At 37.0% G+C, this 24,274-nt stretch overlaps 4 protein-coding genes across 4 annotated transcripts; all 4 read right to left on the reverse strand.

Moving 5' to 3' along the window:
• Nucleotides 1-547: 547 nt before the first annotated feature.
• Nucleotides 548-3,925, reverse strand: LOC149042366 (putative skeletal organic matrix protein 5). The gene is made up of 4 exons (XM_089213573.1): nucleotides 3,739-3,925; nucleotides 2,500-2,533; nucleotides 2,107-2,233; nucleotides 548-1,695 (listed from the first exon to the last, which is right to left on the reverse strand). The coding sequence occupies exons 1-4, from the start codon at nucleotides 3,923-3,925 to the stop codon at nucleotides 1,180-1,182; spliced, it is 864 nt and encodes a 287-aa protein (XP_089069699.1). The 3' UTR covers nucleotides 548-1,179.
• A 331-nt stretch (nucleotides 3,926-4,256) lies between these two features.
• LOC149042367 (uncharacterized) lies at nucleotides 4,257-6,189 on the reverse strand. The gene is made up of 4 exons (XM_089213574.1): nucleotides 6,135-6,189; nucleotides 5,803-5,823; nucleotides 4,726-5,003; nucleotides 4,257-4,538 (listed from the first exon to the last, which is right to left on the reverse strand). Exons 1-4 carry the CDS (start codon nucleotides 6,187-6,189, stop codon nucleotides 4,350-4,352), a joined length of 543 nt encoding a protein of 180 aa, XP_089069700.1. The 3' UTR covers nucleotides 4,257-4,349.
• Nucleotides 6,190-11,364: 5,175 nt separating this feature from the next.
• On the reverse strand, nucleotides 11,365-14,721 carry LOC113682700 (putative skeletal organic matrix protein 5). The gene is made up of 2 exons (XM_089212998.1): nucleotides 12,037-14,721; nucleotides 11,365-11,952 (listed from the first exon to the last, which is right to left on the reverse strand). Exons 1-2 carry the CDS (start codon nucleotides 12,214-12,216, stop codon nucleotides 11,428-11,430), a joined length of 705 nt encoding a protein of 234 aa, XP_089069124.1. The 5' UTR covers nucleotides 12,217-14,721; the 3' UTR covers nucleotides 11,365-11,427.
• On the reverse strand, nucleotides 13,876-16,991 carry LOC149042368 (uncharacterized). Its single transcript, XM_089213017.1, has 2 exons — nucleotides 15,952-16,991; nucleotides 13,876-15,181 (listed from the first exon to the last, which is right to left on the reverse strand). Exons 1-2 carry the CDS (start codon nucleotides 16,120-16,122, stop codon nucleotides 14,942-14,944), a joined length of 411 nt encoding a protein of 136 aa, XP_089069143.1. The 5' UTR covers nucleotides 16,123-16,991; the 3' UTR covers nucleotides 13,876-14,941.
• Nucleotides 16,992-24,274: the final 7,283 nt, after the last annotated feature.

The following is a 24,274-nucleotide window of genomic DNA, read 5'->3' on the forward strand; positions in this document are numbered from 1 at the left end:
TCTTCTGGATAACCTTCGCATCTTGTGACCTGAAGTAAAACTTTTTTCGCCGTCTCTCTCCCTCTCTCCCCCCCCTTTCTCAGGGTTACCGGCCAGCAATATTGAAACCCAGAGTTACTAGGTTGCAGTAGAGTGTGAGAGCCGGACGAAAAAATATTTGGCGAACAGACCGAGAATTTCATCAGAGTTAGACTCGGGGACGAGAGCTACGACTTGGAAGGGAAGGGGTGCAGGGGAGAATCTGAATTTGAATTCAATTAACAATTGGTCCATACGTTAGCGTACGTTCATCGAGATATGAAGCACGCGGGAAGTTTGGAGAGCACGAAAGATGCCTAAGAGTTGCTCGAGGCTACGCTTTCAGCAACTCTTACGCATCTTTCGTGCTCTCTAAACTTCCCGCGTGCTTCATATCTCTATGAACGCACGGTGACGTATGAACCAATTGTTAATTTTAATTCTGATCTAAAAATACCTACGGAGGATCATGGTCAAGAGAAACGAAAGTCTTAAATTCATACTCCTGAGCGAGACGACGTGGATGCCATTTGATGGTTAATCAATTTCGTCACATTATTAAATAAAACTAATGAACAAGGAAGCAAAACAAAACAAAATAAACAAATAAACAAAATGATAAAAAGTTATAATGATGTTAAAGAAGGAGAGAGATACCACATAAAATCAGTTCGAATGAAAGAAATATTCAAATCAGAATTTCAGGCTTTTCAGCATCTGAAACCAGGATTGTGTGTTATCCATTTTCTGTATTAAAAAATAAAAATAAAAAACTGTCTAGTCCATAGAAACTATTGCTAGAACAGATGAAAGGAATATTGCCAATGATGTCAATTAACTTGGGAGGCACAGTTTACTCCTTTTTCATCATTTTATTAGCGCCACAGTGATAAAGTACATAAAGTTAAAGACTAGCTTTATACATTATACCAACTTTTCCCAACGATATCAGCAATGAAGCCCTTCTAAAACAAATTTGATATTGAATTCACTAAAAAGTAATTATTGTGCTCGTTAGCAGTGATGCTGATTCTTGCCTTTAATTTTAAGTCTTACGCTTAATATTTTGGTTTTTGCCTGTATAGTCTTAACTTAAGCTATATCTACACTTTGAAGGTGCGCATAGGGCGTGGTTTTAAAGGCTGTTCATAGCTTTCCTTGTCACTGCACCAAGATGTACCCCATGGCTTCAATGTGTTTGTCTCCATTATCTCCTTTGTGCTTTGCTTGGTTTCCACACGTGTTGAAGTTATTAGGATACCCTCCGGTACCAAACCCAATTCTAGAGTCACAGCTCTTGCAATGGTTTTCTTGGTTGGCAATGATACCAATTCTTGCCTTGGAGGTCCATTTATTAACCATAGCATTGAACCCTTCCAAGTTACAGTGGGGCTGTAAGGAAGCTTCTGAGCCAATGAGGGTCCTCCATGTGTCACGACCGAGTGATATCTGGCGGTATTGACCGTCAGCGATCAGCGAGTAAAGTGAGCTGGCGCGCTTATTAAAGACAATGAACTTGAACTGAAAGCCAATCCCCATACCGAGACAGACCTTCGAAAAAGATGTGTTCCAGTAGGATGGAAGCTGGGTCTCTTGTGAGTCAAACCCATTCATACCCCCTTTAAGATTGTATTCAGCTTTGTCGCTCCAGAATGACGAATTAAAGTGAAACGTTCGCTGTAAATATACATAAGTGAAAAGTATAAGTATTAAACAATAACAACGTGGAAAAAAATACAGAAGTGGTGGTAGACCAATCGCCATCAAATTTTAAATATTGAAAGCTTTTTGAATATCAAATTACTTAAAGTTGTTAAAAATGCCAATAGAAAAAGATCCCGTAATATTTACGACACTTGCATACGCTGTACTCTACTAAGTTGCTCGTGGAGAGACAAATGAATCGTGTGGGTTTAAATTCTGCAAAAAATCGATTTCAAAATTTTCAAATTTTCAGAGGAAAACTGATTTCAATGTTAAATCACCGATCATTAATAATCCCAAAAAACACTGTTATACAAAATGGAAATGGCATTTTACTAGTACCAAACAATAAAAAATTTAAGCGTTAAAGTGAAAAAGCCACACCTTTTTGCCATTAATCTTCATGATCGGCGTCCATCCTCCATCTCCACATCCAAAGTCTCCCATGTGACAGAAAACAGAAATTGGTTTTGAGTCTAAGTGCAGGGTAACCTCGCCACTCTTTTTCGATCTACTAAACAAAGAATCTTCTTAAATGGAGAGATTGAGTTGAAACTTGATGAGGGCTATGGCTTCCATATATTTAGTAAATGACACAAAGTACTTTTTGATGAGGCGAAAGTTTTCAAGATGGAAGCTGTGTGCAAGTTTATCATCAAGGTTGCTATGCTTAGCGCAGTATCATTTTCAGAATTATCATTATTAGTAGTACGTTTATTTTCATACCCTCTCATTAAATTCCGCGCCGGCTTTGTTCTTAGTAAATGATTGACTTACACATTCTTATCGAAAATTTCCTTACACGTCGAAGCTGAAAAAAAGAAAATGCATATCAACAGCAATAAACCCTTTAAGAAAGAAAAGAGTTTTGAAACGCTCTCAAAGAGAAAATTTACGTGTGGAATAGTAATACATAACGTTCTTGGTCACTCGTGTAAGAAGTGATAAGAATACAAGCTGGGGAGCCCTCGCGGCCTCGCTGTTTTTACCCAAGCTGCTTGACGCTTCAAATATACACCATAAGACTACTATCTACGCAGGCAAGCGTCTTCACGTCCATCAATAAGTTAACTTGTGTTTAGTTTGAATTCTCAGTAGTTTCTGACAAGGCTATTATCGAAGTTTCTATCGACTTACTATATATCTATACCTCGATATAAATAATTATTATAAACGAAATTCTCGTTGCAGTAGTCTAAACAGACAGAAACAGTGCAAAAACTAGCTTAAAAAATACAACAGGAGAAATGTTACCCAAACGGCAGATATTTCCATCTCCTTAGTATCCTTTTTTGCATGTACAGTTGTACGATCCCTTAGTATTTTTGCACACAGCATCAGCACTGCAGTTGGTTTTTCCTGTAGCACACTCGTCGATATCTAAAAAGACTCTCCTTTAATTAGAACATCATCACTGCTATTTATTTTAAAACTAATGCAGTTTTAAAAATAAAGTGTAGACAGCAACTAGAGACCCCAGTTGGATCCGATGTCTTAAGAGTCTTGCAATTTTTCTGCCGTTCTCTTGGCCATGCAAGAGTAACATCATCCCAAATTTGGTATGGATTATTGAGCATCAGAAGTTGTCCGTCTTTCAAATTAGCAGGTAATTTAGTGTTAATAACTGGGTTGAAAACGTAAATTAGCCACCGTAAAGGGTAAAAAAGCTGACGTTTCGAGCGTTAGCCCTTCGTCAATCGCTCTAACGAAGGGCTAACGCTCGAAACGTCAGCTTTTTTACCCTTTACGGTGGCTAATTTACGTTTTCAACCCAGTTGTTAACACTAAATTACATGCTATACTCTCCCACCGACGCAGCACCACAGTTTCTTTAGAAACTTACCCCTTTATTTATTCGTCTTTCAAATTCACTATTTTTAGAAAGTACATTACTTTTAAAAATATGAAATTTTCCGCCGCTTTGCTTGATGATACCAATAAGAAGCAATATATATTTACATTTCTCAGTATCTAATTGATTAACATTAGACTCAGAAACTAAAGGCTCTGTTTTACCTTTGCAAGTCCGTCCATCCCCAGTAAATCCTGGTTTGCATTTGCAGCTATATGATCCCTTGGTATTGTTGCACATAGCATCAGCACTGCAGTTGGATGTTCCGTCAGTACACTCGTTTACATCTGCAAAATTTATGGCAACCAATTCAATAGCGAAAAACCCTAACAACTTGACCAATTTCATCATTTCAAGGGTTGAAATTTGTGTTTTCAGTTTCCATTCCCTTGTTCGTTAAATAAAATTAGGGCTTCGGTCACTTTTACCTTCACAAGTCTGTCGATCTCCAGAATATCCAGGTTTACATGAACAGTTATAGGAACCTTTGTTACTGTTGCAAAGAGCATTTTCACTGCAGGCTTGTGTTCCTAAAGCACACTCATCGATATCTAAATATATTCTTTCTTAATTAGAACATCATCATTGCAGATGTGAAAATAAGATGTGAAAAACAAATTGAGACCTACGTGGGATCCCAAGTGATAGTCCTGCAATTTTGGAGCAGCTTTGCAGCCAACAGTCAGTTAAGAGCTGTACGGTTATTGTATGAGTTTATAAAAAAAAGGAACTTAACTTTTACAGGTGCCTTTCGAAGTTGTGTATAAAATTGGAGTCAATACCAACCTATGGCTGGTTTGACAACGCAGGGATTACCTTTCTTACACTTTGGACCTTTGAATCCAGTGATACACAAACAGCGATATCCTTTGTCAGTAAAACCGCTTTGACAAGTAGAATTGTTATCGCAAGGGTTATCAACACAAGCACTCTGAGGCCAAAGGAAGAAATAGCAACAATTTTGATATCAAACGTTGAAATATTGATATAATGGAAAACAAGCAGCACATAAACCAACAATAATGATAATGCTAGACATAAAAATATTGACAGTGATATTAGAATTAAAGCAACGATTGCAACGCTTGTGATCGGGAAACTAGTTTTTTCTTTTACTTGAAATGAATATTTGGTAATGATGCAACACCTACCTCAGCTGAACGATAAAGATAATGGTCTTCATTCTTCAGGTCGTGTTCGTGTCTTTCGTGAGTAACATTGTTCAGTTCACATTTGTACCCTCCATGTCCATTCACTCGTTTATCAAGATTAATGCTGACACAGTCAGGTTCCATAAAACACACGTTCTCACAAAAATCCTCTGTCGTGACTTCTGCGACGCGGATCACGTGGTTTATAAGGCGTTTGCCGTCAAATGCTTTTTCAGGCGTAAACTTCAATTGTCGGCATTGGTCTGCTTCAGAGAAGTCTTCGATAATTATAAATAATACAATAAAAGAAAACACTGGTAAAAAAGATGGCCATAAGAGAAGTGAGTATGATGATAACAATATTAATATTAATTATTATAATGTTTAGGTTTAGCAATGAGGTTAAGCATAGTTTCTCCGTCGGAATATATCTAGGTATCCCAAATTTTTCAATTCATCCATCCATACGCTTCCTTTTTTGTCTTCCATTCTAATTTCTAGGTTGATACCTTTCTAGATAAATTACAGACAATTATCCGTACTGCTATCTGTAGGAAACTTGCCGATGGCAATAATTTCCACAGAAAAATGTAATTTTCCATTCGAAAATTCCCCAAAAATGTTCTCAGCGCAGACGAAGTTCATAGGTTTTAATTAGCAAATTGGACTGAATCGTTGAAGAAATCCACGAATAACCAGATCAATGAACAAAGAACTTTTGCAAAGATCTTGTCATTCTAGAAGACCTTTATTGCAAAACTTCTTTTTCTTCGAATAAATTACTTCTCTAAAGTTACATATCTAGCAATAATCACAAATTTGTGGATATTCCCTGACGTTGGGAGTTATTTGTTAGATAAAAAGTTAAACACAACTGAGGCAAAAATCTAACTTTAGCAGCGCAATAAACACAAAAACCACTCCAGCCGACACAAACAAGACTGAGCGGCATAACAAAAGAGGACTTAGAAGACAATATAATTTACGAGTGTAAATGTTTCACATGTTCGAATACAAAATACAAAATGAATAAATGAATAAAGAGGTGATAGAGAGGTAGGAAATATTATAACATACCATCTTGGATGACGAGCCCGACTAAAAAGAAAAGATTATGTAAAATAACGAGAACAAAACAAAAAGGAGAAATGAAAAACATTCGCAATTAAATCCACATAAAGGTACTCGACCCAACTTTCTGCCCAAGCATCTTTCCATCACTAATAATTTACTTGGTTAGGAAGTTTAAGGAAGTTTTAAGCTATCCTTAAACAGTTTCCTATTGTGGAGATAAATAACAAAACCTTCTTCAAACATATAACATGCAGGTGTTGAACGGTTACTATGATCATGAAGGACTAATGTCTCTCCTCTATTTCCGTTCATAAATGAGTAATGGTGAGGCTAACCTTGTGATGAGACATAGGCAAGTATCACGAAGCACAACAGCTTCGACTTCTTCATCGCGCGGATCGCCAGGTTTCTGCGACTGACTTCAGGAATTATATGCAAATCGTTGCGAAATATCTTAATTAGATTCTTTTTGTTATGGTAAAAGCTTTCATATATATATATATATATATATATATATATATATATATATATATATATATATAATTTTTTTTTTTAACCAATGAGTGTTTCCTTACTGTTCTTCGTTTTAATTTGATATCTTTATCCCTTGTTCCAGCACGAAAACAATTCATTGGATGAAAATATATTAAATTTTACGAAGCCTCTCGACGAGTCACTTAATAATCAATAGTTCCGACGTGGTTAAAGTCTAAAAAGCGGTTTCCATATTCTTAGTAAGAAACTAAATAGAAAACTTAAATGCTTTTGCTGCTTTACTTGGCTTTCATTGGTAGAAATAGGGGTGAGCAATTTTGTCCTTATTAGGCACAAAATCGTCTTCCTCCCTAAAATACACTACTGAAAACTAGAGTACCTAGCGCATTTAACGACAAATCTTTATGACGCAGAGCGGAATAAATATTTTAAGAGGAAAAAAGGACGCAACTACATTTTCCCGGCAAGCCTGTTTCGTGAATCGCTTCGCTCTTCAGGGGTTTAATGATTAAACCCCTGAAGAGTGAAGTGATTCACGAAACAGGCTTGTCGGGAAATTGTAGTTGCTTCCTTTTTTCCTCTTAATATATATATATATATATATATATATATATATATATATATATATATATATATTTGCAACAATTGCATGGCCTTAACATGCAATTGTTGCAAAAATATATATATATATATATATATATATATATATATATTAAGAGGAAAAAAGGAAGCAACTACAATTTCCCGACAAGCCTTTTACGAACATTTAACGGGTGCTTTTTACAAACTTTAAGGTCGTACGTTTTAAAAACATTTATTACATAAGGCTATTCATTTGACCTTAATTACATAAGGGTTGTTTACTAGTACTGTTTTATATAAGCTGTTTTGTCGTAAATTTAAATGGCTCTGTTACATAGCGCCTTCGGCCCAGATACTAAAAAAAATTAAAAACTCCTGCATTTAAACTTTTCGAGCATGAGTGTAAAAAAAATTAAGATAAGACGAAAGAGGTGGCTAAATAGGTATAAAATATTTCAAGTGATGAACTTGGATGACAAGCTCAATAACAAAGAAGCAGTCTAAAAAAAACAACAAAAAAAGAGAGAGAAATAAAGAAAAGAAAATCTTTCACGATTGGTTGCGAAAGAAATACACAAAAACCATCTGCTCATTCATCATCTATTCACTCACAGCATATTGGTCACGAATTTGAAAAAAGTGATACAGGTGCTTAACGGTAACTATAATTGAGAAGAACCACTCCTCATCAGAAATGAATAATGCTTAAGCTCACCTTGCGATGAGACAGAAACAGATATCAAGAAGCACCAAAGTCACAGAACATATATAGGAATCAAATTCTCCATGACACAGATCGCTTTGTGAGACCGACTTTTACGAAAGATGCGCAACTTAGTCGAATAAGTTTTATTTAATTTTCTCCTTATGGTAAAAACTTCCAGACTTCTTTTAACCAATGAGACCTGGATGTTACTTTATCGTGTTTTGTTTTAGTTTGATATCGATCTTTATTCATTTTACCAACGGGTTTTCAATTCATTGAGAGAAAAAGGATCATTTCATCTCACTTTACTAAGGTTCTCGATGATTGCTATCATTAACAGCTGTTAAAGTTTGAAAATCGATTTCTGTATTCTTAGCAACAAACTTAACGGAAAAAAAAAAATTAATGCTACTGCTGCTGTTTTTGGCTTGAATTTGTAGAAATATAGGGTAAACTATTTTGCCTTTATTAGGTCCAAAATTTTCCTCCGCCTTGAAATGAACTTGCTGAAAACTAGATCAACTGGCACCTCTTATAACAGCTCTTTATGAATATTTCAGAGACTTTTACTATCAGTCTATAGGTTTACATTGTATGACAAACTGGCATGGCAAACGTGACGGTCATCTTATCGTTCTTTGTTTTAATTTGATATATATATATGTTATTTGCCGGCTGGGAGGTCCGTACGGTGAAAAACTGTGACCGAGGTCTTGAAAATACTGCCCGAGGCCGTAGGCTGAGGGCAGCATTTTCAAGACCGAGGTCACAGTTTTTCACCGTACGGACCGACCCTTAGCCGGTAAATAACATATTTATTGTTTTCAAACTTAACGAAATTCTTTCCGAAAGAACCCGAATGATTTAGGGCTGAAAATACGGCAAGATCTTCCATAAACTGAACAATTTTTGAGCGAGTAAATGGTAGTTAAAATAGAGGTGATGCAAATTAAAGAGAGATGCCTCAGCGAAACATTTTCATTTCCGTAACGATAAAGGTGATTTAAAAGGCTTCCAAACAAACTTTGAAACATTATTTTTACAAGTATCTGTCACAATCTGACACCTGTCAATTAGAGAGCGCGTAAGAAAAAAAAAAGCATAAGAGCATTTGAAAAACAACGGAACTAGTTTGGCAAGGACTGTCACGACAATGTTTTCTTCAAAATCAGTCAATGATCTAACGGAAAGTATTATTCACTCTCATCGACGATTCATTCATGTACGAAGATTTGCCTCTGTTCATTAAGTAAACGGCGAGGAAAGTAATTGTGAGTAAATTCAATCTTTTTATTTTGAAGTTGTGAGAGTTTGCTCGTTTGTTTGCTGCAATGGCGTGTGTAAATCTGGTCTTTCCTTCACAAAAACTAAATTCGAACGGCACACTCCAACGAGACACAAGGGAATTTAATGCGGCCTTTTCTCAAAAAATTCCTTCAGTTTCTGTTGTGTAATTTACGGTACAAATGTCCAAATTGAACGGAATTGGAAAGACTCACCGGGAGCCTATATTTGTTGTAGAACTTAAATTAAAACTTTGCTCGCTCTTTCTCTACTAACAATTTTCTCGAGAAAATTCAGATGTTAAATTAATGAAAGTTCCATCGTTCAGTTTAACTGTAACCAAATACCTCACGTTTTAACTTTCTGGGTACTTTTTGTGAACGATTAAAATTAATTGCAGACGGTATTTAGGCCGCTTGTCAACCAACGTAATGACACTATTGTTCATACAAATTCATTCTGAATATTTTTCTGTCAACCAAAGGGATTTGATAGAGAGAAAAGAGAGGATTCATAAGTTATTTATCGGCTTGAGGTAGTGACCGACTTGTTTGCTTTAAAATACTGCCCAGCCGGAAAACGAGGTATATTTATGAAAAATGACAACGAAAGTTGGGATGTACTCGGCGACTCACGAAAGCGTTACCGTGGCCCGTGGGCAGAGATAAGAAAATACTGACCGGGTAAAGAACCAATCAGATTGCAGGATTCGTTACCGTGCCCTCTAAAAAAACAATAAATTTCGTTATTTTGCCAGCAGGTATTCAATTCATCGGGAGAAAAAAGACTGTTTATCTTACTAAGTTTCGGGGTGATTAATCGTACTGACATAACTACGGATTAAGTTTGAAAATTGCTTTTTTTTTTCTTAACAAGAACCAAACGGAGAATATGGATGCTACTGTTGCTGCACTTAGCTTTGATTTAAAGGAACATACCAAAATTACCTTAATAAGCTCCATCCTTGGCCATCCTGATTTCGTTTGAGTTATTTAAGTGTCTTTAATGTTAGCCTACCCTAGCCAGCCTGTGTGGCTGACGAACAAAGAGGTGGAATAACCTGCTTTTGTAACCCGTGCCCCATAAACCACATTAAAGATTAATAAAACAAATAGCACTTCAAGACATGTATTTCCTGTTCTCAACAAACTCCAACATCGATTTTTACTACTGTCTTGTAAAATTTCCGCTGCGATTATTTCCGGTTACGTTTATCGCTTGTTTCCACTTTTTTACGCCCTAACACTTTTCACTGTTATAATCCATAAGTACCAAATAAATAAAATGATTAAAAGATAGGTAGGACGTAATTCTTTCATTTCAGCTCAACTCGGCGAAAAGAAACAAACAAAAAGGGTCCTATAATCAGACCTTTTCGGAATGGTAACTTAAGAGAGATATTCGCGGTGTAATATTTCTTAGTTTTAGTGACGGAAACACGAATCCGCGAACATTATTAAGAGTCGTCATAGTTCCCCGTAAAAATTGCATCGACCGCGTAAGAAGGAAAGTTAACTGTGAACTAACAGAAATAATTCTCGCCCTACGCTTCCACTTGGTAGTATAAAATTGATTGGTCAATTTTGAAGTGGTTGGCATTTGCTACGTCCCAGTCAGCAATGTGATTCGAACCACGTTTTTCTAAAGACTGATACTGAGACTGAAACTCTTTGCATTGGACTTACTAATTGCATCAACTACATTTGTAAAGGTGGATCACTTCTAGATCAGACTCTCCTAAACAGATGTCTTCAACCACCGCAATCGTATGAAAATCTTACTCACGACTTTTAAATTATAAAAGAGCCAAGCAGAACGACCTGACTGTACCTAAAGATCGAAAATTATCAATCACGACTGCCTTACGCACTTTAAAGTCCTACAACCCATGAAATTGCGACAGAACAGGCCAATCCGTCCACATGAACCCGATTTTTACGGATCAAGCACAATCAAATCGAACTCAGCTTCTGCTCAAAAATATTTGAGCAGAAATGCCTTCAATTTTGTAGCTCGCTTAAGTGTTTTGAGGCCAAGCACTTAAGATGGTAAAACTGATTTTTTTTTCAAGACATGGAACGTTCAGTGATTGGCTCAACGCAACAGATGAATAATGGCAAGGCTGAGTTCTTTTTGGAAACCAATAAACGTTAGTAGATCAAAAAGGATCGAATAGATGCTAAGTTTATGCAGAAGATCTAAACGATGTTTTGAGTGGTTTTTGTGGTTATTTCTGACCAGAACTGATATTAATCACTGTGGATATGTTCTCGCCCTTAGCTTTTCCACTTGTATCTTCTCTCCTCGTTACAAAATTTAAATTTGTTTTGAGTGATTCAATTGAATTACGCTCTTCAACTGCAATCTCAGAAAAAGACAACTTTGTTCTGAAATTTAGAAACTGGAAATCACCTTTGATAAAGTCCTCAACAAAAAATACTGCATCAGTTTGATCTTGATGTTTTATTAGTTCTTACCCCTTAAGCTACATATACTTTTTAAGGTCTATATGGGTGTGGCTCGAGGTCCATCAGCTTAGGGACGGTTTATTGTCACCCTTGTCACTGCACCAAAATGTATCCCATGGTTTTGATGTGTTTGCCTCCATTATCTGAAGATGGGCCATTAGCTGCCTCGTTTCCACACGTGTTGGTGTCATCATGATATCCTCCCGTACCAAAACCAATTCTAGAATCAGGGGTTACGCAGTCTCCCTCATTATTCCCAAGGAAACCAATCCTTGCTCTGGAAGAGCCGTTATCACTACCCATAGTATTGAACCCTTCTTTGTTGCAGTTATGCTGCAAGGACGCCGGCGAACCAATAAGCGTCTTCCACGTGTTACGACCCAGTGAGGTTGCGCGGTATTTTCCATCAGCGAGGAGTGCGTACCGTGAGTTGGCTTGCCTGTTGATGACAATGAACCTGGGCTGATGAAAAATCTTCATACCGAGGCAGATCTTGGAGAAGGATGTGTTCCAGTAGGTCGGTAACTTGGTTTCTAGTATATCAAAGCCAGTCTTGCCTCCAGCAAAGTTATAGGCATTTCTGTTGCTCCAGAATTGGGAATCGTAATGGAAGGTTCTCTGAAAAAAAAGAATTACACCTTTGATTTACCTTTGTTAATTTTAATAATATCGAGATTTTCTTAAAGGAGTCATGGAGTGAACCTGCGTGCCGTCAATCTTCATGGCGAGCGTCCATCCTCCATCCCCACATCCAAAGTTTCCCATGTGACAGAAAACAGGAATCGTTTGTGAACCAAACATCAGTGGGTATACTTGGCTTCGTCGCGACCTTAAGGAAAAAGAGGAAGTAAAAATAAAAATTGTCAACCTATGGGTACCCATTTGTGCCAAAATACCAAGCGCTAGTAACAAACTCAAATGTTACTGCTAAAATATCAATCACTAGTGACAAAACTCAAATGTTACTGCTAAAATACCAATCACCAGGGACAAATCTCAATCGTTGGTGCTAGCCTCGATTTCATTTGTCATCAATTTTTATCAAAGATGAACCATTGAAGTCTTGCTTACTTTTTTGAAATCTGATAAGGGACAGACAGACCGGCACGGACTCCCAACGTGGCTTTTGTGGTCGCGTCGCATTATTGCCTTCAAAGTATATTTTTGCCCTCACAAGCGTGTCTTTCAGGGATTTTTTCTTTTTGTAAGAGATGATCGGAGCTTTTGTAAAAATCGTTTTCAGCAAGGGCTGGTTGTGTATCAGACTCCAATCCATTAGTATTTTTATTTTTAATTTTTAACCGCCGAGTGGTACGTTGCGACAGACGGCAATAAACGTTGGTAACCTTATGGCTTTTGTGCACGTGTAAGAGCTGATTGTCTTGAGGCAAAATTGACCTCTAATAGAGACCATTCTATGATGTTTTCAGGGTACCCTTTTGCTTTGAGGTGTTGTTTAAACGGTTCCATTCTCTATGGTCGGTTTCGCTTTGTTGAATTAATCTCGTTCCGATTTACACCATAAAAATATTGGCAAATGACACTTCTATTTTCATACCCATAGCGGTTCCATGTGTTTGGAGGAAGTTCTCCTCATTGAATTGAAACGAATTTTCTTAAAGGATTAAGCCAAGCATTTCCCTAAGGTAGTGCGTTGGGATCGGTGCATTATGATGGTAGAACTTTTTGTATGCTTCACATACTATGTTCGTTCCTTTTTCTTGAGGTATATTTGTGTATAAGCTAGAAACGTCCATTGATACTAGAATTGTTCAATCTTTCCGTTTAGGTTTTTTCTTGTACATAATGTCGCGGGATCAGTTTTTCATATTTAGATTTGTACATGAGGTTGAAGTTTTTGGCAGATTACCAAAACCGTTATCCTCATCATGTCTCACTAATCGTGTCTTGTTTTCTGGACCTTGGGCTCAGATTAGTATCTTTGTCTATCTTTGTTTTTTCGAAGAACTTGGTATGTTATCCTTTACATAGGATTTTTGCAGTTGTTATATAGGCTGGAGTAGCGTCTCCACAAAAGATGATATTTTCTCAGAAGGGCCGTCAGAACCTAAGATTGTAGGTCTACCGACCAGTGTAGTTTTATGTATTTTCGAGAGCCTACAGAATATTGGTATTCAAGGTGGATTGGGAGTTTGTGAAAGCCATTTCTTAGTCATGTCATCAAGTCACCCATGTGACAGAAAAAAGAAACTGGCTTTGAGTCTAAGTGCGGTTAGACGATCTACTAAATAAAGAATCTTCTTTGAAGGAAAGATTCAGTTGAAACATGATAAGAGCCAGGGCTTCCTCATGTTCAGTAAATGACACAAAGTACTTTTCGATCACGCGACTCCTTTCAAGAGAGAAGCTCGCATGGAAGTTAATTATCAAGGTTGTTATGCTTAGTGCAACATTATTTTTTAGAATTATTACTATTATTAGTACTGTTATTTTCATATTCTCTCATTAAATTCCGCTCCGGCTCTGATTTTGTCAGTGAATAATTGACTTACACATTCTGGTCGAAAACTTCCTTACACGTCGAAGCTGAAAAAAAGAAAAAGTATGCCAACAGCAATAAACCCTTCGAGAAAAAAAAAATGGGAAAAAAATTGAAAAAAAAAAAAAGATGAGATGGCGTCTTGAATGCTCTTAAAGGGAAAATGTACATGTGGAATAACAGATATATAACATTGTAATCCAGGTTTAAGAAAGTAATTGGTCGCTATTAGAGAGAAATAACAGATTAGAATAATCCTTAAGTACGAAAGTTATCAACTCCATTTAGTTGTAATGGCTATGAAATTCTCCATGAGCCAGTTTTTTGCGCTGGTTTGACTTTGGTGAGCTTTGTGATTGGTGCAGATACTCACTATGCGAAGAGGATGAAAGCAATCGTGACTTGGTCACTCGTGTTTTCGTAATTTGCATTGTTACCGGCGTCTAATGCGCTAGATGAAAATCAAAGCAGGGGAACTGCGAACTGAAGCTGCACCCCAAGCCCCGCGCGACCTCGCCGCTTTTACTCAAGCCGCTAAACGCTTTAAATGCACACATAAGACTGCTATCTACACGTCCATCAAGAATTTAGCTTGGTGTTATTTTGAATTCTCGGTAATTTCTAAGGAAGCATTTATGGAAGTTCTTATCGACTAACTTTATATCTATTTCTCGATATACATGATTGTTGTAAACGAACTTCTCATTACAGTAGTCTAAACAGACAAAAACTGTACAAAAACTAGCTTAAAAAATAAAGCAGAAGAAATGTTACCCAAACGGCAGATATTTCCATCTCCATAGTATCCTTGTTTGCATGTACAGTTGTACGATCCCTTAGTATTGTTGCACACAGCATCAGCACTGCAATTGGATGTTCCCTCGATACACTCGTTTATGTCTGCAAGATTCAAGCTCATTGATGTAGAGTATATTAAAGTTAAGTACAATGTACTTTGATAATTTAACCCTTAGGCTTATGCCAAAGATTTTCTGGTAAATATCATGTCACAAACTGAGGATGACAGTCTTTAATACCATTGGGGTGCATCTTTCGTTAATGACAAAAAGGAATTTGATCGTCAATTGACCAATCGAAGCCTGTTTATTAATAATTTATTTGTTTAACTTCCCCTACGCTCCATCCATGGAGCTTATACAAAGAATTTTTAGTCACTGATGGAAATACTGACATCTCCTCCATAAAACTTATAACATGCAGACGTATTTTACCTTCCTCGCAAGTCCGACCCTTGAATCCAGCGGAACACAAACACTGATAACTTTTGTCGGTAAAACCGCTGAGACAAGTGGAGTTGTTCTTGAAGGGTTTTTTTGCACAAGCACTCTGATGCAAAAATAAAAAGAAAAATCCTAGACATTTTGGTAAGACCCATACCCCTTGTCTTATAAGTCTTACTCCTTCTGGAGATGCAACGTTGTGATAAGACTTGTAAAAAGCCTCACATTCCAAATACATAGACTCTTAATCAAAATCAAAAGTAAGGGAGAAACAAGAATCGTTTTATTATGATACGCAACTAGCTATGCTCCCATTTTGTGCTCTGGAAGTAAGCTAAGTATCGAACGTATTTAAATTTGTAAGCCTGAACATTTAAAATTGAATATTGTGCTTTTATTTCAGCTTTAAACAAAGAAACCTACGCTGCACTCGGTATTAAATCTTCATAGCTGGGAAAGAGTCCACCTGACGTTGACCATGTGTGAGCCTCTTATAGCAAAATGATAACACACCAATGAAGCCCCAATCAATTTTCTCCAACTAAAATTCTCTTTTTTCGAGATTGGCAAACATACCACAATTGATCCTTTGCCAATTAACATATAGATGAATAGCAATGACAAATGTATTTAATTATAATAATTGAAACGATGATTTCATGCTCGTGATCGTAAACGTAATTGCTATGGTATCGTAGCATTTTTCAATTAACTACCTCCTCAGCTGAATGATATAAAAAATAGGTTTCGTGCTTCCTAAAATCATCTAGTCTGATTCGTGCCCTAAGTAACATTGTTCTTTTTGCAACTGCATTTTCCTGCTGTGTTTCAAAATCATTCCTTAAGTCATGCATTCAAGGTGTAATTAAACCTTACCTCAAAGAAATAGTGATGCGAACTCTTTTTTTCTTTGTATTCATTGGGGTTGCTGTACTTATCAAAAGACAGCAACTCACACCAAAAATCACCTTCAGCAGCCAGGTTCACGGAAACACACAGAGGATGGTGAAGGCATTTAAATGTGCATTCAAAGTCGTCGTACACCATAATTTCGTCAAGCTTAGGTACATCGAGATAACGAAACTTGTCGAACGAGAGCAGACCTTGCCTGGATATCTGTGATGAAGTCGCTAGTATGTCGTCGGGCTCTAAACTGGCTGCTCCTGTCGGTTAAGAGTATACGCGCCTTTTGTCGATATGTTTCCTTTGTTTTGTTTTTTTTTCTAAATGCTTACTTTTAGGACTAGATGTTTGATGACACTTACTCAGGGACAACTAATTAGAGTGCGTAGTCTACCTGCACTTGCCATGAATAATTGTTCGCGATTAAAATTATTGTGACCGACAATAGATCGAAAAGGTATTCATTTCGCCAAAACAAAAAGAGCTATTAAAATAAAAACCGGCGTAGAAAAAAAGGAAGCTTGCAGATCTTACCTAGATCCTTTTCAACCAACAGCTTTTGGCAGATCTGATTATGAACTTTTTGTGAAGGAACCTCGAATTATTTCAAACTTTCAAAAGTGATAATATTTCACCCTAATTATTTTCTAGTATACTTCCTTTTCCTTTTTCTTAAACCTCTTTGTTTGTCTTGTAGTCGATGGTATCCATTGCCACCGGTGGAAGACTTGGGTGATGCAGGCGTTTATTACCAGAGATAAACGCACAAATAGGAAATTTACTATCTCAAACTCGCCGGTATACATTCAAGTTGAATAGGAGAAATTCAAAATTAGAAGTGCTGCTTTTGCTCAGCCAGGCCGTTATTTCTAAATTTAGTGAAGTACAGTGAATTGCTAAGTTTCCAAAAGGTTGAGCTACCCATTCTGCCAGAACTATCACAAGAAATTTTATAAACAGCCTGGACGACAGACGAGCTTTCTTGTAGAACTTCCTGTTCCACAGCCGAACAGATTCCTATTCAGAGGCTCCAAACGAAACATGAGTCGCACATTATATTTTTCCCGTGGACTGTGGACGTCATAGTCCATTTTTTAGTGAAAAAGTTGACAACGCGTGGGCAATAACCATTGCAGGAGACACAAAGAATAATGAAGGCATAATTTAAGGATAAAAGCTGCATTCACACTGCCATATTTTTTTTCCATACCCGAGGGTGTAATACCAAACGAAAAAAAAAACACACACTTGATTAACTTGGTTCGTTTACTGGATATAAACGAAGAACCAGTCTAGTAAATCAAAATTTACATACGAAAGCAACGAAAACCATCTGCACTCTCCATTAAGTGACACTCACAAAGCTTAATCGAATTTAAAGTGACTGCACTTTAAATACCATTCTTAGGAACACTTTCCAAATTGACACTAATAATGACTTAGGATTAACTTGACTATTTCGAATTTATCTTGACTTTTAGTGAATTCCCTCTTTCTTCCTCTTTAATTGAATGATAAACAAAGCAATAGGTCGTTTATACAGCGAAAAACCACCTTAGGCGACGGTATTTTTCTGGATGGGAATGGAGAATTTCCTCTCTCTCTCGCATGGCATATTCAAGCATAAAAATCTTCAAAGTTTAAGACTAAAACAGATTCATGGCAAAATGTGAAAGAAATCGATTTTTTTAACCGAAATTCATTAGACCACTTCTTAGAGAGACTGCATCTCAACTACGATTGAGAGGGACTAATTTCCCCTCACTGACCTCCGCTCAGAAATGAGTAATGGGGAAACTAACCTTGCGAAGACACAAGTGCAGACATCATGAGGCACAAAACTAACAGAACGAAGATAATGATCGAATTCTTCATGGCTCTGAGCCCTCTGGAGACCGACTTCCCGAAAGACATACAAATTGACGCCTAAATTCTCTATCATTTTCTTTTTTTTAACTTCCTGACTTCCTTTAACCAATGAAATCTGAGTATTGATGGTAGTTAAGGGGGTAACTATCTCTGGTAACCAATCGTAGAACGCTTTTTTGCACCAACACTCAACAAGCCTTGTGCGTCATTCAAGAACATGAAGACTACACCACCTGGTGCATTTTACGATAGTTTGTTTTGAATATTTTAGACGCTTTTATTTTCATTCTATAGGTCTGCATCATGTGAAAAACTGGCAAGGCAAAAATACCAAAATTATAGGTTGGTCACGATCGAGATCATTAAAGTTATAAGCTAAAATTGGAGGTGCTGCGAGTGAATTTATGCACTTTACTATAAATTTGTTTTTATATACACTGACTATGATTTATCATAAAGGCTTAGCAATACTCTCATTAGGTAAACTTTGATAAATTATCACAACGTTGTGATATGAGGTGGCCAAACTAACCAGTTTTTACCGATTCTTTGATATATTTGTTTCCATTGTCTGACGACTGCGTTTCAGCTTCTTTTTATGTAAATCAGTCTGAGTCTGACTATCATAAAGAGGCCAGGCCACTTTCTGCTTTCAAAAATAACATCAAAGCTTGATAAAAATCATTCAGGAGGATAAGGAGAATTATTTCTGAAAGTAGTTCACGAAAAAAACCTAATTTTGCTGTATAATATAATTGTAATTTGTTCCAATTATGCAAACCGTTCATCTATCCACTCAGCTGAAATTTTCATCGGTTAATTAATCATAACTTAATAACTTTTTTAAAATATATTTTTTATGACAAAACTGCGAGGCGATTTTAATTCATTTTGAAATTTTTTACTCTTCTTACAGTGGTACAATTGGTATATGCTAATATTTCTCATTCTCCTTCTCCTTTTTTATCTCCCATTTAACTATCGAATTATTCAGCAAAACATTTAACAAGGCATTGAGTATCACGAAATGTGAAATAAAAAAACAAAAGGAAAAACGGCTGGAAGATGACAAGCTTTGACTGGCGTGCCACTCTTTTCTTCCTATCACATCATGTCTTCATCTGTCATTTATTGATTAGCATATGCACGCAATATATAGCCTGTTGTTATCTAGCGTGTCTTTGTGACCAGAGCACGGGATGTTTACTTTGGTAGAAAGATCTCTTAAAACTCTCGCATTTCATAAATTTGAAATGACCTGGCTTCCATAATAAGTTTTTGAGGTCCCGGCGGAATGGCAAGGTCGACGATAGCGACCACATCCCCTAGCTGTCTAATCCTCGAAATCGGAAGCGAGTTGAATTAGAATCTCTTACTCAGAGGAGAAGCAGGCATAAAATGACTAAACTCTTACCTGAAGTCCTATTGTTTCTCGTGGTTCACCTTTCCAAACACTGCGATGAGACAATCGACGATTCCGATGAATTTGCTGCTTTATTTCTTAGGGTTGATATTGGAGTCATAATGAAGCCCCTCTGTAACAGGTTTAATATTGAAGTCGCAACACAAGTAGATATTCTTTTAGTTACCAGTGATACTGATTAATTCGTGCTTTGAATCGAAAACCTTGGTCACCGTAGCACTCAACCCTTCCTTAGTACATTTCAGAGACTCTGAGCAAACGAGACTAAACCGGTTTCAATCTACTATTCGGCTTTCTTCGTTTTTCTTTGTTTTCTGCCTTTTACTTAAAATACATCTGCATTTTACAGCCACACTTTGGGCGCCGCTTTGAGGCAGGTTATTGTTTCCTTGTTACTGAACCAAGATATACCTGCTATAACACGTGTTGGAGTTGACCTATGCCCTCCTGTACCCAAACCAATTCTGAGATAAGGTACCCCTTAGGCTTATGGCAAAGATATCTGGTATTGGTTCACAAACTGAGATGTCAGTCTTTTAATACCATTAATGGGCGTCTATCCTTTATGACAAAAAATACTTTAAATTGTCAATTGACCAATCGAAACCAGTTTTGTAATAATTCATTTGTATAACTTCTCCCAAGCTCCATCCGTGGAGCTCATACTAGGATTTTCAAGTCACGGACGGAAAGTATGACATCTTCTCCTTACAACTTAGAATATGCAAACATATTTTACTTTGATCGCAAGTCCGACTGTTGAATCCAGTGGAACACAAACACTTATTACTATTGTTAGTAAAACCGCTCAGACAAGCGGATTTGTTCTTGAAAGGTTTTTGCAAAAGTACTCTGATGCAAAAAAAAAAAAAACAAAAAACAATCTTAAAACGTTTTATTAAGACCCATAACCCCTTGTCTTAAGTCTTGCTTCTTCTGGAGATACAACGCTGTAATAAGACATGTAAAAAGCCTCCCATAACAGATATATAGAATATAGATTCTTCATCCAAATCAAAACTTATGGAGAAACAAGAATCATTTTATCATGATTTGCAATTAGTAGTATTCCTCTTTTGTTTTCTGTCAATAAGCTGAGTATCTTTTGGCGACAAAGCACCAAAAATATTTATATTTGAAAGCCTAGACATTAAGAATTAAATACTGTGTTTTTATTTCAGCTTTAAAAAAATATGAAGTCAATATTAAAAACTTCAGGCAAAAGTTTTAAAATCGACCTGCCGAACTATTTTAGTTTGTAAACTATCGCAGATTGTGAACTTTGATGGTTTTTGAACTTTGATGGTTTGACACTTTTGACAGCTTTTGTCTTGTAGAACCAATCAGATTATTTGAATATCCAAGTCCATTCAAGAAGTGGGGAGAAACACGAGACGTAGTCGAGTGTTTCTCCCTACACTTCTTTCGTGCTCTAGCCGCTTCCTGCGTGCTTTATAACAGAACAGAGCACAAGGCTTCTCTATTTGTTAATTTATGTAACTTCATGATCTTTTTTCGGACATTTCATTGTCTTCCCTGTCACTGGACCAGGATATATCTTATGGCTTTGATGTGTTTGTTTGCACCGTCTAACGAATTGGTCCATGCTTTTCTTTGCCACACGTGTTGGGCTCATTCTTGTATCGTCCTTTGAAAAAGCCACCTCTGGACTCACATGCCAATTCTTCCTTGGAAAGGCTGCTTTCAACAATGGTATTGACACTTCCTTGTTGCAGTTGTACTTTAGGAAGGCTTCTGAGTCAATCGTCGTCTTTCACTATCACGTCCCAGTGAGGCGTTGCGGTATTGCCCATCAGTAAGGGCAGGGAGTTAGCCTTCTTGTTTATACAACAAAACTGAGGTGCTGGTAAAGATTCATACCGAGACAGATCTAATGGGAGTGGTGATAGCTACAGCAATGCATTGTAAATCTTAATTCGCGCTTATGGTGAGCATGATGACTACATAAAGAAGTGGTTCAACCATTTGTATTACTAAGTGGTGATAACTTTTTTCATCAACGAGTCACAAGTCCAATTATCCCTCTAAACCTAACATCTGGCTCACGAGTTAAAGTGAAATACCTTTTCACCGTCGTTTTTTCTTTTCTATACCCCACCCCTATGGCCCTTAAGGTCATCAGGACCTTATGGGTAAGCTTTGCATCTTATGACCCGAATTAAAATTTTTTTCTCCGTCTCTCTCTGTCTCTCTCTGTCTCTCTCTGTCTCTCTCTGTCTCTCTCTGTCTCTCTCTCTCTCTCTCTCTCTCTCTCTCTCTCTCTCTCTCTCTCTCTCTCTCTCTCTCTCTCTCTCTCTCTCTGTCTCTCTGTCCCTCTGTCTCTCTGTCTCTCTGTCTCTCAATAGAGTCTGAAGACCGAGGATTTCATCAGAGTTAATCTTAATCATAATATTGAATGCTACTCATTATTATTAATTTTTTACTTTTTTTTAGCTCACACTGCGCAAAGCAGTAGGTATTTTAGCGGCCCAACTTACGCCATCGCGCACCGCCCTCAGAGGAAGATTTTTGTCATAAATTTTCAAAGAAAAGAGCGCGCGGGGTCGTATGCTTCATATATTAAAGGATAATTATCACATAAAAATGCTTTCTTAGCTCTCGTAGAAAAACCTGATAGCTGAAAACTGACCAAAAATTAAGAACATTTATCCACAGTGCGTGCAGACTCATTTTCCGTAAGAGAAAATACTTTGTCTTAAATGCCAAAAGCGATATAGTTACTGGGTTTTACTCCTTCTGTGCCGTTAACATTTTCCACTGAAGCTTATTTTGGTTTGTTATGTGCAAGCCGTTTAATGAATAGGTGAAGAATGAATAACACAGATGGATTTATGGTGTGACGATAAGGTTTCGCGAACTCGGTAGAGACCACCCGGCTAACGAGAACGGAAACTCGTCACGATTTCCTAGTACACGGAGATCTACTTCGAGTGAGCTTGTACGGACGTCAAGGAAGAGACAGTGTTAGGGTTCCACAGTAGACTTTTATTCAAAGAGCACTCTGACACACATCATGCCAGAGTCAAAACTAGTGATCTTTAATCGGCACGCCGTCGTAGGTAATCTAATCAGCACGCCGTCATGTATGTAATCGAAAAAGCTTTACAAAGTACTTGCTTAAATATGAACTGGTGTGAGGTTCCATTGTTACACAAATCACAATATTTGAATAAGGACAAAAAGGAAAGGAAAAAAGTCTCTTTGAAGTTAAACGAAAGCTACTTAAATATTCCATCTCTCAAAGAATCTCAAAATTAAAAGGACGGATACAATAAACTCGAGGCCATTAAAATAGGAAACTTAGATGAGAATTCACAGCTCTGATATAGAAAATATACCTATCTTAATTACAGTGGAGCAGCTTAGGAAATAAAAGTGGAACAGTAAATAAAAGTTTCTGCTTAGCTATGCAAAGTTGGTGTGGAAACCTACCTATAAACTCAGCTGCTAACTACCATGAAAACCAAATTTTCCAGATGGACTATTAACTCTTACATTTACCTAAAATTTCACTAGTAATGATGAACAAAAGTACCGACATGCAGGTGCATAATGAAAGCGAGTAACAAGCAAAATCTATTCCAAAAGCTACTGTGGTTTTTATACATTTTTTGATTTACTAGAATGAAAGAACTTGAATGAACTAGAATAAATTAGAAATGGTTAGATGTATAAGTTTACGAATAATTATGTTCCAACCAAACACACGGAAAAATCAGTAAATTTACCCGTAACAATGGGCAAAGCTGGATGTAAACGATAATTTGACAAGTTTTCTCTTCATTCGAACCAAAAAAAGTTTTTAACGTTGTGTCTTGGACGTTTTAGCCACAAATGCCAAGTTTTATTGACTTCGTTTTAAATTCTTTTTTATCTTTTTGGTAAAATAATTAAATTACGCCCAAGAAATTTAATCGATGGGAAAACCCTTTCATTTCTTCTGAAAGTATTAGCTAATTTCTTGCATGTCATGAATTAAATGTTCTGATATTAAACGTGATGAATCTCATTCGAAAGATCTCTCACGGAGCCTCGTTAAATAAGGAAGATAAAAACTATACCTTGAAGCCAAGTGAATAATACCGATTCTTGTTTTGGAGGCCCGGTTCTTAAACATAGCATTGAACCCTTCCGTGTTGCAGTGGCGCTGTAAGGGAGCTGTTGAGTCAATCATGGTCCTCCACGTTTTACGGCCCGATGAGGTGTTGTGGTATTTCCCATCAGCGATGAGGGAGTGGAGAGAGTCGACCTGCTTGTTGATGACAATAAATCTGAGCTGATTGTCGATCTTCATACCAAGACCGATCTTGGAGAGGGATGTGGTCCAGTTTGTCGGTAACGTTGTCTCTTGTAAGTCAAAGCCAGTCTTGCCTCCTGGAAGGTTGTAAGCACTCCTGTTCCTCCAAAACTGGGAATCGTAATGGAATGTACTCTGAAATTGACATATATATATATAATTGCAGTTAGTTATATATATATATATATATATATATATATATATATATATATATACAATTTTTGTTTTCTTACTTTCAATAAGATATCAGTAAAAGTCTGTTCCAGGCTGCCACTCAGTGAAGACAAGCGAGCGACTCCTGACGTTTTTCAGGGAAAACCCGCAGATTTTGCCCATCCCCTTTGCCGCTTCTTTCCACTGTCTTGTATCAACAGTGAATTTATTCGCAGATTAATTTTTACCTTATTGCCATTAATCTTAATGGTCGGCGTCCATTCTCCATCTCCGCATCCAAAATCCCCCATTAGACAGAAAACAGAAATTGACTTTGAGTCTAAGCGCAGGGTAACCTCGCCACTCTTTTTCGATCTAATAAATTAAGAATTTTCTTTTGAAATTCAGTGGAAACGTGATGAGGGCCATAGCTTTCATATATTCAGTAAATGACACAAAAAGTACTTTTCGATAATGCGATTCCTTTCATGAGAGAAGCTGATGTGGAAGTTTATCGTCAAGGTTGCTATGCT

Source organism: Pocillopora damicornis, chromosome 7, assembly GCF_964200805.1.
Source record: "Pocillopora damicornis chromosome 7, jaPocDami1.2, whole genome shotgun sequence".
Classification (NCBI taxonomy): Eukaryota; Metazoa; Cnidaria; class Anthozoa; order Scleractinia; family Pocilloporidae; genus Pocillopora; species Pocillopora damicornis.

Bases quoted from the DNA above. Each gene is read 5' to 3' on its own strand.
- LOC149042366 (XM_089213573.1), bottom strand. From the start codon at position 3,925: ATGATGAAATTGGTCAAGTTGTTAGGGTTTTTCGCTATTGAATTGGTT. The intron at 2,534-3,738 runs GTAAAACAGAGC...TCTTTTTTTCAG, and splicing joins GGATGGACGGACTTGCAAAG to CTTCGACGTGTAAGGAAATT. The intron at 2,234-2,499 runs GTAAGTCAATCA...TTTGTTTAGTAG, and splicing joins GAAATTTTCGATAAGAATGT to ATCGAAAAAGAGTGGCGAGG.
- LOC149042367 (XM_089213574.1), bottom strand. From the start codon at position 6,189: ATGAAGAAGTCGAAGCTGTTGTGCTTCGTGATACTTGCCTATGTCTCA. The intron at 5,824-6,134 runs GTTAGCCTCACC...TTTTCTTTTTAG, and splicing joins TGCCTATGTCTCATCACAAG to TCGGGCTCGTCATCCAAGAT. The intron at 4,539-4,725 runs GTAGGTGTTGCA...AACGTTTGATAT, and splicing joins ATCTTTATCGTTCAGCTGAG to CAAAATTGTTGCTATTTCTT.
- LOC113682700 (XM_089212998.1), bottom strand. From the start codon at position 12,216: ATGGGTACCCATAGGTTGACAATTTTTATTTTTACTTCCTCTTTTTCC. The intron at 11,953-12,036 runs GTTCACTCCATG...CTTTTTTTTCAG, and splicing joins TGAAGATTGACGGCACGCAG to AGAACCTTCCATTACGATTC.
- LOC149042368 (XM_089213017.1), bottom strand. From the start codon at position 16,122: ATGGTGTACGACGACTTTGAATGCACATTTAAATGCCTTCACCATCCT. The intron at 15,182-15,951 runs GTAAGGTTTAAT...TTTTTGCATCAG, and splicing joins CGCATCACTATTTCTTTGAG to AGTGCTTGTGCAAAAAAACC.